The sequence below is a fragment of the Emydura macquarii genome, unplaced genomic scaffold (genome assembly GCF_026122565.2).
Source record: "Emydura macquarii macquarii isolate MOO-44397 ecotype Brisbane River unplaced genomic scaffold, CSIRO-AGI_Emac_v2 contig_629, whole genome shotgun sequence".
In the NCBI taxonomy this organism is placed as follows: Eukaryota; Metazoa; Chordata; order Testudines; family Chelidae; genus Emydura; species Emydura macquarii.
In genome coordinates, this window is record NW_027130766.1 from 9,794,146 (window position 1) to 9,808,559 (window position 14,414).

Below are 14,414 nucleotides of genomic sequence, written 5' to 3' on the forward strand. Positions count from 1 at the left end.
TAACACTAAGTCATTCATTTTTCTGCATTTTTAGCTAGGCACATTAACCAGTTATGTCTATTCTATGCAATGTCATTCCATTTACACTACAATGAGTCTTTCACTTGCCAATCCTTCAAAACATTTTAGAGATATAATTATGACAAAAAGTATGCGAGTTAAAAAAAGCAGACTTTGTTTCAATACCTGGAACTAAAAGGAAGTTCACCAGCAAAAGAAGGGCAGAACTGCTTGTGAGTAGTTTGATTATACAGTCATGAAAGAACCTCCTCCTGAAATTTCTCTGAAGTGTCTAGATTGAATCAAGTTCAAGATCTCCATCCTTATCTTCAAGGTGCTCAATGGCCTGGGACCAAGACACCTAAAAGATGACTAAAGCTCCAGGATGAGGACTGTGGTCGAGTACTCTGTTCCCCTGGCAAAACAGAACTCTTTTCCATAAGGGTAATGCTCGTCTGTGCAGGAGGCAGAGCTTTCTCATGGGCTGATCTGAGACCATGGAATAAACTCCCAAAAGGAGCTAAGGGCCATCACAAACCTCACCATCTTCCACTTCAAGTGCATGGCACACTTTTTCAACTAGTCTTCTCTAATTTAAAAACAGAAACAAAACCCTACCAATAGTCTCCACTGCACACATAATTCTCCCTATGCGGAGCAGATAGGAGAAACACTGAACCATCTGTGACATATGTTCACCATGATGTTTAATTCACTACTGGAAGGCACTTAGATACTATAGTGATGAGGGTGATATAAGAACATGCAGAGAATAATTTGTTTTGCACTTTAAACAAGTTCATTTTTCTCAGTTTCCATGCACAAAGATAGACTTATTAGCAAATATTTAACTGTCTGATACAAAATACAACGAAATGCTTAACATTTTAGTGTGTCTAATATATAAACAGATGGTCTGATAACTTTGGCTAGAGAATGTATAGTTATCAATACAAATGAATTAGGTACAGTACTGAGAGTGCACATTACCTAACCATGGAAATGAAAGCTTTTATTTATAGGAACCCAAAATTAATACTCTAATTTCAAACTTCCTTACCGTCCACAAGTACTATCTAGCTCAAAAATATCACACATACCTAAGATATCTGATGAGAGTATTTTTCCTGCACCTGTCTTGACAGGCCACATGTTGTATGGACTCTCACTTTCCTTCTCAGCATACTTTAGTTCTTCCTCAAGCTCTCCTTTTTGAGGTGGAGTATGAAATGACTCTTTGTCTTCCACTATCCTTCCCAACAGAGTGGAAGACAAAAAGAAAATCCATGTAGTCACAAGTGCAATAATGGTTTGATATAATCAGAAAATACTATTTTATACCTAAAAGCAAACAAAGATTTTTTTTACCAGGTAATTAGCAGTGCTCTCATCATTTTACAGGATTCACTCTCACCCAACCCAGCTCCTCTTGGAGTCTGGGTAGCCCTTTATAACCTATATATGAACCTTCATAAATTACTCATCAGAATAGAAACACGGAACATGAAAAGTGTGTATGAAGGGAAGCTTGCCATTGTGAATGAAGAATTGGAAAGATGCAAGATAAAAATATGTGGACTCTCAGGGCTGCAATGGAATGGCAGGGGCCATTTCATGATGATGGATTGGTATGTCATGTACTACTCAGGCTCTGCAAAAGTAAGAGAAAAAGTGGTTACATTTATCTTATCCAAGGAGACATCAAAGTATGTATTTGGACATAGTCCAGGCAGCAACAGAATCCTTACAATTTGCCTTCGAGATAAGCCAGTTAATGTCGATCATATAGGTTCACGTCCCTACAACAGCAGCTGATGACAATGCGACTGATGAGTTCTATACATGGTGTTTCAATGAGTGTCTCTTCAAACTAAGTAAAGACATCACCCTTGTAACTGGAGACATGAATGAGAAAGTTGGAGCTGTAATCTCTTAAAGAAGTAATGGGAAACAATGATCTGGGTTTACAAAATGAGAGAGGAAGATTTTTATTCAAATTCTGCTGTTCTAATCATCTGGTCATTACAAACATCATCATCTTCACACAACATCCTAGACATTTATAGATATGGAGGTGTGACAAAGATCCAAATTGCCTAAGTAATGATACAGGGACACTGAAGGTCAAGCATCCAATGGACAAAGATTTTCCAGAGTGCAGACAGTGGGTCAGACCATAAACTGTTAGGCTCAAACAAAATTAAAACTTAAGATGTTCAGCAGTCCACCCCATCTGGACCTGTCCAAAATCAACAAAAACTACATGACTTCCGCAAAGAATGGGTCTGAATCATTGTCACAGGTGAAAGAGAACAACCTGAATGAGCTCTGGAATAAAATGAAAACTATCATGCTCAAAGCTGCCAAACCACACATTCTGAAAAGTCAGTGTCAGATGGCACTACAGTTAATGGAGAAGGTGTCTGAGCTGGCAAAAACAGCGCAGAGCTAAAGAGTGGTAGGGAGACTGAAGAATGCAGTAGAAAATACAAGGAGTTGAGCAGATAGATTCGAAGGGAGACTAGATGAGACTGCCAGATGCTGGGACTGGACGACAGGGGATACAACACTTGATAACTGCCATTATGTTCATTCCTTTTGAAACATCTGGCATTGCTCACTGTTGGAATACTGGGCTAAATGGACCATTGGTCTGACACAGTGTATTCATTCTTGTCATAAGAATGACCATAACAGGGCAAAATGCAAGAAACTTGAGAATTATAAAAACAGTAATATCACAAAAGCTACATTCACAGTAGTCAGACTTCTTACTAATAACTTTTCCCCATGACCAACCATAATAAAAGATTATGATGGCAGAGTTCTTATTGAAAATGATGATATCAAATGCAAGTGGAGAGATTACTGTGCCAATCTGTATGCCTCATCAGAGACACTTACTATACATGATGGCACAGAAGAGAATACAGAACCAAAGCCATAAAACCTGAGAGGAAGCAATGTGTGCTATCATGAAAATTAAGCCTAGGAAAGCACCATGAGTGGATAACATACCAGCAGAATTGCTAAAAATTGGTTGGTACAGTTGATATCCACAGTATAGATCTCATGTGGAAAATTTGCAATGATGTATGGATGACTAAAAATTGGCTGGACAACTGGACCAAGGGAATCTTTCTGCCCTTACCAAAGAATGGGGATATAATAGAATGTAGTAACTATGATACCATGTCACTGACATCATACATGAGTAAAGTGCTGCTCTACGTAATTCAGGATCCCATGAAGTGAATGATAGGAACAGAACTACCACCACAACTAGGTGATTTAAGAGATGGATGAGGCACGTGTCAAACTGCAAATATCCATCATATCACTGAAAAATGCAGGGAGTATAAACATCCACTGATCACATGATGCCATCAGACATAACTCGCTCTTGAATTGGCTGTTCATTCTAGAAGCTCTGGCTCCTATGCAACTGAAAGTGACAGGAACATTTGGAGGGTAGCTTTGATATCCAGAGCAATGGAGTATGACAACCAGTAGACTGTCTACTTCTCATTCTACTGCACTCTCACTGCCCTCAAGGTTTAAAAAAAAGGTAATTTAAAAGCTAGGGACTTTCTGCCAATCTCACATAAAAGATTTAAGATGCAAGAGTGAAACTCCTGGACAACTGGTGCCTTTAAAGCAGTCATTCTCAACCTGCGGCCCAGTCAGCACACAGGGCCACACAGGTAATATATCTATTGTGTGGATGCGGCCCACATAACACAGAGAGCTGCATATGCGGCCCACAATGGTAAATAGATTAAGAACCAGGGCTTTAGAGAATGTTAATTCCACATTCATTCTGTGCCAGTCAACATCACTATGAACTGATGTGGCTAATCTGTGTGACTTGGTCACAAATGAAAAACAGCCAGCCAACTAAATTCTGCTTTTCTCTCTCTTAACACAAGTTACTGCTTTGGCAACTTGCAACCAGAACAAAATGGCTAGGCAATCAAAACATGGAATGTCTGAAAGCTTCAAGTAATAAAGCAAAACAGTAGCATGGCATTAGATGAATTTATGCTGTGCATTAAATCTTAACATCTTTCCTATAACAAACATTGTAGCAGGAATAGAAAATGCCCCAACAGAAATCTGTTCTTCTGGGAATGACTAACATGAATGGAGAATAAAAGTAGTAGTGACTGAATTACAAAGCTATAATTATATTGCAACATTCCAGTGACATTGTAATAAACCACAAAAAGTGAAGCCGTTAGGGGATGGAGTGTCACATGAAGAAGGGATTCAGGTTGTACTATTTTCTGTTCTTGTTCCAATCTGTGTCAGAGGAATAAGAAGTCAGAGTTTTAATGCATGACATAATCAGTGGAAGACAACAGTATAAAGTAACAGTTGCCTTGTTCAATTTCCCTTTAAAAAAAAAAAAAAAAAAGACACTTTACAAAAGGAACTGAAGTTGTAACTGAAATACAACTTTACCAAAACAATGTAGCTTATACTGAAAAATAATTTCCATTCCAGCTGTTGCATGTTTCTGTGATAAGAAGTCTCCATGTCAATCCATCACACCTAAGAATTTCAGATGGTCATGTCTAAGTTATTGAGGTTCTTTCCTCTTTAATCGGCTTATTAATTAGGTTCCTTAATTCATCTGAAAGGCAGTTAGTATTTGTTTCAGTGTGTGGGGGGGTCTTTATAAAAAATAAAACAGTATACATCATTTATACTGCAATACACAGTATACATAAAATACTGCAAGTTAGTTGCATTTTATGCCACTTTTGAGAATATGTGGAAACGTACTGGAGTAGGGAAGAGTTAAAAATTAGTGAGCATGCAGCACATGAAAAGAATATTTAGTCTTGGGTCTACAACGCTAAGGGAAAACTCACTTTCCTAAGGAAAAGTGTTGTACATTTAACAGCCTGGATAAATTGGGAAAGTACAGGTAATAGCTAGTTATTAGTTGCAGTAACTTTGCATATCTATATAGAGAACATTACTATGTCAAGAAGGTGGTAAAATGGTGCCAGTACAAGTGAAATTACTGTAAAAAATGCCAGAGTGAAACACACAACTGTGCTGTAAAATGTTAGGATATAAAGAAGACCTTGGTAGAAATGTAAAGGAAATGTCAGGTTTGCTGTGTCTGATCACAACTACAGGCACCTGGCCATCCATCGAAGCTCTTACAGCAACAAGAGATGAGGTATACTCTTGGGATTATCTATTTTGATGGTAATGGATTTACTATATACTACAGTAACCAAGTATTATAGGGCAGTAATGCAGGGGATGAAGGGAGCAAAAATGTCATTTTTAACATGATCATACTTGATTTACTATTGGAAGGAGCTGTTGTGCATCTTTAGATGCATCCTTGATGTATATGTTCCTTCATCCTGCTTCATTCAGGGCTCTGGATACAATGGAGATTGCAGAAGAAACATTCAACATCTAGGCTGCTAGCTGGAAGCAGCAGAGCTCCTGGGGGCAAGGGCCACATATTGCTTCTTCTCCGGAATGCTAGCTGTCGAGGGAGTGCAAAACGTGGGTAGAAACTGGATTTAACTGTAAATGTATTCAGACATGTTTTGTGAATGTTTACTACAGCATTGCCGTCTATTTGGAAAAATCCCTCAAAGGTGACTAAGTGCCACGAAATGCTGGAGCTCCCTCTTGACAGCACTGCAGCACATCTGATCTTCTAAGACCCAACTGGAAGGAATTAAATGAGCTAAACTAGAAAAATACTAATCACATTTTTACTTACCCACCACCACCTGCTTTTTTAAAAAGATCTTCAGAAGAATCAGATCCTGAAACAAATCAAAGCAGCTGTTAGTACTCTGGCTGAAATGATTCAAAAAGCAAAACCAGCACTTGACATGGTTTCAATGTGCTGTACTCACACTAGCACTTATGCCCTGGTTCCTTTTCATGGTTAAGTTCTTTCAGCTTGTACTATGTGAAATCCATCTTGATTATGCCAGCACTTTATGCTGGGTGTAATTTCTCTGTGCACATACATTGTTCCCCTGAGCACAAAACAATGTACTAAGCTTTTTATACAGAGTCAGCTAGGGAAAGAAAAGGTCTGATGTTTCTAATTTTTTACTCAATACAGAAGGCACTGGGCTAGTATCTAAAGGATAGGACCGGAAGTTGGGAGCTCTGGCTATATTCCAATCCCTGCCTAGGCTTCTGTGGCTCAGCTTCTCCACCTGTAAAAAGGAGATAATTCCTCTCTCCCAAGGTTGGTGCAGGTTTAAATTAATTATGAACACAGGAACTGTCATATGGAATCAGACCTCTAGTCCAGTATCTTGTTTCTGACTGTGGGCAGTGCCAGCTGCTTTAGAGGAAGGTGTCAAAACCAGACAGAAGGCAGATGTGGGATAATCTGCTCCCAATATTAGGTCTCATCCTTATCTCTAACAGTTAGAGACTGGCCTAAGCCCTGAAGCACAAGGTTTAATATTCTTTCTTGAATTACCATCATCATTTTTAACAAATCTGGATATTCTTGATATGCATATAACTATCCAATCCCTTTTTGAATCTTGTTAAGTTCCTAGCCTCACAAACTTCCTGTAACAGTGAGTTTCTTAGTTAATTACATATTGTTTGAAAAAGTATTTCTTTTTATCAGTTTTGAATTTCCCACCCAATTCAATTAAACATCCCCTTGTTCTTGTGTTATGAAACAGAGAGAATTGCTTGTAAAACACTTTGTGATGCATTGGTGGAAGGTACTGTACAAGCATTGTTATGCCTCAGATCAGTTCATTTACACATAGGGGCTCTTACCAAAGTCAATGTACACTGCTTTATTAGATTCACATTTCTGCCTTTTGTTTCTGAGGGAACTCCTCCTGACCATGTTGTCTGCAACCTGGGCACCAGCATTAGTTTCCTGCCAATAAGAGTACAGAGGAAGTGGTTACTGCAAAAACAAAAGTATGCCGATGAGGCTGAATTATGTTGTCTGTGGGATGGTCAGATGTGTTATGGAGTACAAGGGAGAATGTTTGTACCTACAGTCTCTGTACAGAACTTTAACATGTACAATTAATTTGAGAGGTATTCTGCAATTAATAAACATTCTTCCGGTGTAGAAGCAGAAATGTAGTTTTTATTCATTTAACATTTCAAAACATTGCTGTTACAGTTCTGCCACATTTAGCATAGGATTTTATTCAATATTTGGCACATAAGACAAGTGTCTTATTGGATACTATGAATGAGATTAGGCTCAGAAAAAATTACTAACTGTTGGGAAATGTCTTTCTGATTATAAACAGCCAAGAATATTCTCTTTAAATTCACTACTTTACTACCAAAAATTAAACAATAGCCAGTGTTTATGTAGGCTGTAAACTATATTTTTTAGCTCTGCTGCAAAAACCAGTTCTTCCCCCAACTAGCTGACATCACCATTTGCAAAGGAGTAGAAAAACCAACAAACGGAAGCTCATGTTAATGTCAGCTCTCAGAGACACAGTGAAGTAAGTGGAAAGACAACGTTTGAGAAGTTTTTATTTTTCAAGGTTGTTACAGGGTATTACAATGTCAAGTAATTTTCTTTTATAGTTTTTTTTTTTTTTAAGTCTGCAATGTCCTTTTAATAGTTAGTAATTTAGGATTCACCATTATACATTAGTAGAAAAAACCTCATAGCAATAATTTCAGCAACAATTAAAATATATTATAACCTTTGATATTAAAAGATAATGAAGCCATTTTATTCAAGTAACTTCTTTAGGGACAGTTATTCTATGGGGAGATCATAGATGAACATTTCCTGTGCCCAGCAAATTTGAATCAGATCGCCATTTGGAAACCACACTATACTAGGATTTTGGCCCATTTAAATTAACTCAGAGTTGCACTGTGAAATCACTAGACATCAGATGATATTCCAGATGCAGGCGATATTTAAAAAAAAAAAAAAAAAAAAAAAATTACCAAGGTAGGATTTTCTTGCTCTTTTTCTTTAATTCTTTTTTGTCTGTTTCTGTAGCCCTTACTATGGATGATGGAACCTTCTTTCCACAGGAGCTCAGTAGAATTGGTTTGTATGGGTTTTGGAGAAAAATCCTGACTGTTTAAAACTGAAAAAAGATTGAAGAAAAAAATTAAGGAAATAAGCTTTCTTCCACCACGACCATTAGATATCCATGAACAACTGGACACTAATACATCATAACAGTAAGAGAAGGCTTGTCTGCCCCAATTGTATCTTGTACATAATGCTGCAAGCCCCATAAAAGAAAGTTATTGATTTTAAGACTAGCAAACAACAAATTACTAGCATTCATATTACACTACAGAACTATGCCTAACCTAGATTCACTAGAAATTCCTTATAAACTAATTTAGTGAGGCCTCAATCTTACAAACTGAGCTGCCCAGGCAAATCAGTATGACCACATGGATCAGACTGCAAGATCAGGGCCTAAAACTAGTAACTTTAAAGTGCTACAAAACAATTAAAAAACCTGAGAGGAACTGTCCTACTGCATATCAAACCACCCGCCCCTAAAAGAGCCTTATTCCAAAATATGAACAAAAATACGTATCTAAGTCCATCAAGGCCGGTATGCTAGAAAGGATAAAGTTTCATATCAGAACAACATGATTGAGAGTGTACATTTAAAATGTAATTATTACAGTGATTCACAATTCAGTCCCATTAGGCTAATTATTTATTTTAACTAAACTGTGATATTAATAATTAACAGAAGAAAAAGACAGTAAGAGGTGTTGGGGACAACAGAAAGAGAGGAAGCAGAATAAGACTTTTGACATATGGTTATAGAATTAAAATTAGCTAACACAAGGTCAAAGGTATCTCAGAGCAACACTGAAAATATGATTGAATACCGTAGTCATTCCACACACAGAACAGTCCTTGAAGTCATGAGGTGGGATTTTCAGAAGTACCTGAGTGACTTTCTTTATGACAGACAGCCTTAAATCACTAGGCACTTCTGAAAAACCCATCTCATGGAGTTTTACACAGTGACTATGGCACCGGACATATAATTCTGACACAAATGCCCAAAAGTTTACCATAGGAGTGCAGGCCCCTGGCAACAAACAATACCTACACTTGATTCCAGTGTCAAGTTCAAAAGCATGGATAGTTTCCAGTAGCCCTTCAATTAGTTGCTTAAATCTGGGATTTTCCTGCAGACTTCTAAAACAACAAAAACAGATGCATGTCAAAGATGAAGGCATGGGTAAATTACCAATAGTTCCCTTGGAAACTGAGCTAAGTGGTATGTGCACACAACCATATATGTGGAAAATGAGGCAGTACTAAGAACTGTTCCCAAGGAGTAAGGGGCTCAATTCCCCAAGATGCTCTAGCCATTATTACTGTAATTAAAGAATCATTTGCTTCAGAATAAACCAAGAGGTGGTACACGTTATCCTTATAATTTTATACTTTATTATTCTAATGTAGTTTTAGCATAGAAACTGCCTGAAATGGTTCAACAAGGGTGAAGTCTGACATATTTTACAGCACAAATGTTTTCTAAGAGTAGATTCTGAGCTAGCAGCTGTTTTGGAGATGGTCACAGAAAAAAAGCTAGAACGCATTTCTTCCTATTTTTCTACTCTTTCAAAATTTGTGTTCCTTATTGGTGAAGATGTTTGCATAAAAACAGGATAGTCTGTTTTAGAGTTCCATCTGCTCCTTCTCTATCCAACACCATAGTCCCCAGAGTACATTACCTTTTGGTAACCTGTGTCTTACAGAGTGGACACTGTGCTAGGCCTTTTTTCTTGTTGCTGAGAAGTTTAAGCATACAGAATCTATTAAAAGAAAGAAGAAAAATCATGCTGGTAATGTTTTAATGGAAGGGATTGTTTTTTCTAAAAAGCTGCACCCATTTTGATAGGTTCCACTTTGCTAGGATAGCCTCATATCTGTACAAATCTGTCATTTTCAAGCTGAGTATCTGCATTATTATTATAGAGTTTGAACCAAATGGAGCAAATTGTTGCATCTAGTTCTCATTTGGAATGGATTTTCTTCTCTTGAAATAACTAGTCATTAATTTACTAAGTAATCTATTCCATTAGCACTGATGGAAGAGAGCATGCACAGAAAGGAGTATGCACAGAGAGCGTTATGGACTGAAGGAGTTTGGAGGCTCACCTGCAGAATATATGGTCACATTTTGTTGAGACTGGCTCTTTTATCAACTCCAAACTGGAAGAGGAAAAAAAATATTTCAGTTATACATTTGAAAAGACCACAACAAAAATATAAATTAAGAAAAGCATAGCTTTTTGCTCATTACATAATTACTACTATGATAGGTTAGTAAGTGTTATACAATCTGAGAAGTATTTTTTAATATTGCCATCTACTGCTTCTCTGGCTTACAGGTTCTCAGTTAGAATATGCATTTTTCCTTGATTTATTATTTAGCGAATACATGGTTATTTTTAAAAATCAAATCCACACTGCCTCTCAGAGCTCCTCCATCACAGAGTAGGTGAAAGTTGCACTGGACAATACTCTCCCCTCAGATAAGATACTCTGTTCTCCCTTAGGGAGCTCAATACACATATGAGGAACAGAACATGGTAGGAAATGTGTGTCAGGCAAGCCTGAAAGCAAAACCCTGATAACTGTGGCATGGATTATATTTTCTCTCTGAGCAATGACCTTTTAGTTTTTGCCACTTTCAAGATGTTCGCTATTTATTGTCATTTTAAACAAATTATACAGTGATTCAGAAATTTACCAAAGACGCACTAACATCATTACACCCTAAGTGCTCCAGAAGAGGCAGTACAAGACACTTGATTAGTCACAAAAAACAGAGCCTTCCACACTGGGGCTTTACAATGGAAGTGATCACACCAACATGTCCACTGCAGTTAGGTGAAGTCAATTTCCAGTGACTGGGGCAAAACCCAGATGTTAAGCTTGTTTAAAACTCAAGTCAGACCTTTCTTCCCTGAATTGTTTGCTATTATACGTGAAATCTACCACTTACATGGTTCTTAGAAATTAAGAGTCTGTCTCAAACTCATCAGGAATTCTGAATTTCCTGGCTTTAACTCTGACCCTTAGCATTTTAACATTCTGCTTGTTTTAAAGGACTATGAACTTCGTTTAAACATTGTAGAGACAAACAGGCTGGATCCAGGCACTCTCACAAGCAGCATTTGGATCAAGCCAGTTCCAGTCCCGCCCGCCCAATGGAATAGTTGAGAGGTTCATGCTTCCTTGTTAATAAAGGCAGGATTTGTTAGAACGTGTGTGTTGCGTGTATCCAGGTGCTATTTTTAACTCTTCGTGCTTAGATCTGAGCATATTCAAGTATTTTCTCGATAAGCTTTCTGAGATACAGAAATCTTGGACCTAACAAAACCACAAATATTCATTTTCCAAATGGCTCCAACTATTCTGCATGTTTTTCTGACTGTAAGTAGAGTAAGTATTGTTTGAATATAAGAAAAAAAAAAAAGACAAGTTAGTAAAGAATGTCATAATTCACTGCATAGTATAAAATCCAGATTATTCCCTTAACATACCATATTGGGCACTCCAAGTTCTTTTGCATAGCCAAAAGAACACTTTGCACATCTCCAATGGCAGCCACAGACGAGTCCATTCCTCAATTCCAAACACAATCTACAAAAAAGAAATGTCATTGCAATTTATTCTGGCACATAGTATCTCAGCATATCTACCTGCAATGTGAACATTACATATTAATATAGTAGTGTGTATTAGGCTCCTCAGAGAACTTGACGTATCTTTGTTCTGAAGGGTTTACAACTGAGAATATAGACTTGACATCACATATGAAGGTGACCACAAACTGGAGAGGGTAGAGTAGTGTGGAGTAAAGTTATAGGATCGTATTTCTGTTGAGACTGAGTGAGCTCATGTACACTTCTTGATGAAGAACTTTTTTTTTCTTCAAACTTTCTTTTAATATATGAATTAGTTTATTTCTCTGAGGCTTTGGGGAAGATGTGTGTCTTTAGGAGGAATCTGAATGCAGTAAGGGTGATGCCTTGCCTTAGCAAATAGATTTCAGAAGAATTTTCTAGATACAGAAGGCAACAAAGAAAACAGCACAGAGAGCTTTATGTGTGAGGAGTCAAAAGCTGGCATCCCTGGTGGACAGAACAGATGGGGACATGAAAGTAACTATACTGAAGATGTAGGGATGAACTGAATCTCATAGTTTTGAAGGCAAGGATGAGAATTTGAACTTAATAGGCAGAGAGTTGGTGAAGAAGTGCAGGGCAAGTTTCTGAGTTGTGGGAAACATGCTGTTATAGCAACTAACAAGGAAATTATTTTGTCAACTGAATTCTGGACAGAAGAGAAAGAGATGATGTGACCATCAAGAAAAGGAGGCTGTAATAGTCAAAGCAGGAAATGGTTTTTTAGGGTCTGGACAAGTAAATTAGTTGTGAGGGGCCACAATTCTAAACTCCACTGACTCTTGCTTCCAGGATTGGGGCCTAGCAGACGAACAGTTTCCAGAATTAATGAAAAGCTAAATATCCATAGATTTCATGTCTGAAAGGTTAAAGATTTTATGTAACTTGCAGAAAGCATGAGAAGCTTTATGAGAAGAGTAGTCCCTTTAGCCACTGGCATAAAACCTTTAGAAATGATTCCCTGTATGTACATAACTGCTCTGCACATGAAATGCAATGAAGCACAAAATGGATCTTCACCTATATCTGTTAGTCCTCTCCATTATTTGTACATCTGGACCATAAGTTCTTCAGAGGAGGAGCTGTCTCTTACAATGTGTATATGCCATAATTAGCAAAAACAGGGTCCTCATGCACCCTCCTACTACAAATTATTTTTTTTTAAATTAAATATCTACAGAGTAATGTATTTTAGAGAGGTCACTACAAAGTTTCTAATGGGAAAAAATACATAAATACTACTACTTTTATTGCTGTCTGCTGATGGTTCCAGTACAGCAAGTGGTCATGCACATCATGTGTCTGCAGAAGGAAAAATCTTATACCCCCTTGACTAACATAGCAGACTTGGAATCTAGAAAACCTATTAGATCACACAAGGAATAAAATCAGCTTTTAGCTTCATATGTATTAGGACAAGAGTATACAAATCAAAATCAGCTGAACTCAGTTCAGATCTTACAAGAAGTATGGGCTGTTCAAATGATGTGCGTTGGAGACCAGAAACAAAACATATTTGTTCATAGTCACAGTGAGCACTCAGCAGCAAAAGCAGGTGGCACTAGCAGAGGGCCACCCTCAAGCCTTGCCAATTTAGGGCCTACCAGGCCCTGCCCCAAACATGCTTCCTCAGCCCCACCAATTTAGAGCCTACACACCCTCAAGCTCTGCCCCACACATCCCCCCCTCAGCCCCCAGCCCTGCCCCCTTAGAGCCTACACCACCAGGCCCTGCGGGACAAATCCCCCTCTCAGCCACAACCCCTGCCATTTTAGAGGCTACACCCCTAAACCCTGCCCCACACATACTCCCTCAGCCCCACCCCTGCCAGTTTAGAGCCTATACCCCAAGGCCTGCCCCACAATCCCCTCCCCCCAGCTCCAACCCCTGGCAGATTAGGGCGTACTGCCCAGGCCCTGCCCACACTGACCCCAATCACACCCCTCGGACCTGCCCCACACATTCCTTCTTCACTCTCCGCCATCCCAAGCATTGCCCCCCGCCCCGCCCCGCCCCGCCCCCCCCACTCCTCTCGTCCCTAACTCACTGCGCTCCGTCCGTCCACTCCTCAGTTGCCCGTCGGACTGAACATATTCGCGCCTTTTCCATCACCTAGGAAACCACCCCATCCAAACAGCCAATCATACAGCCGAGTTTGTATCACACGGGGAAAAGTTTCCCTTTATTGGCTCCACTCCAGTCACATGACTGCGCGCACCCGGAAGTGGGCTTACGTAGGGTAGGAGAACAGCTGATTGGCTGCACTGCCCCATGTGACCTACAGGTTTATGCCTTGTTTATTCCGTCACGCCGGAAAGCGACCTGCGATTCCTAGCGTTCGTGTAGGCCCGGATTCCCTCACCGAGCAGGGCAATGTTTGGAACCAGGCCCAGGCTAAGAGGTACATGCGGCCCCAACAGGGACTACGATTCCCAGCGTGCATAGCGCACACCACATCCTCTGAGGAGTCGAGTATACTGGGGACTGTAGTATAGAGAGAGGCATGCTGGGAGTTGTGGTTCTGGTTGGGTTTGGGGAACGTCCTGCACGGGAACTTTGGGAGCCGACGCTGTGCATGCCGGGAGTTTTGGTAGTTGCATCCTATGGGGGATGCATGCCGGGAGCGGGTAGTTTACCCCGGAAGTGGAGGATGTGGGAACCGCTCTGCCCCGGATGCAGCCTCCCTCTCCCCTCTTCTGTTTATTGTTGTGATCCCCAAGAAC

General features: G+C 39.3%; 1 protein-coding gene across 2 annotated transcripts in view; it reads right to left on the reverse strand.

The window, feature by feature from the left end:
* Positions 1-13,870, reverse strand: part of BRCA1 (BRCA1 DNA repair associated) — a 41,263-nt gene extending 27,393 nt beyond the window's left edge. Inside the window, exons 1-10 of one of the 2 annotated variants that reach the window (XM_067541417.1) lie at positions 13,739-13,870; positions 11,548-11,647; positions 10,157-10,210; positions 9,730-9,810; positions 9,099-9,187; positions 7,954-8,099; positions 6,796-6,901; positions 5,759-5,804; positions 3,589-3,599; positions 1,101-1,235 (exon numbers count right to left, since the gene is read on the reverse strand). In XM_067541417.1, coding sequence (XP_067397518.1) covers positions 1,101-1,235; positions 3,589-3,599; positions 5,759-5,804; positions 6,796-6,901; positions 7,954-8,099; positions 9,099-9,187; positions 9,730-9,810; positions 10,157-10,210; positions 11,548-11,627 — 748 coding nt within the window. In that variant the 5' untranslated portion in view covers positions 11,628-11,647; positions 13,739-13,870. Of the gene's footprint in view, positions 1-1,100; positions 1,244-3,588; positions 3,600-5,758; positions 5,805-6,795; positions 6,902-7,953; positions 8,100-9,098; positions 9,188-9,729; positions 9,811-10,156; positions 10,211-11,547; positions 11,648-13,738 lie in introns of those variants that run through there. The other variant, XM_067541416.1, reaches the window with a different exon arrangement.
* Positions 13,871-14,414: the final 544 nt, after the last annotated feature.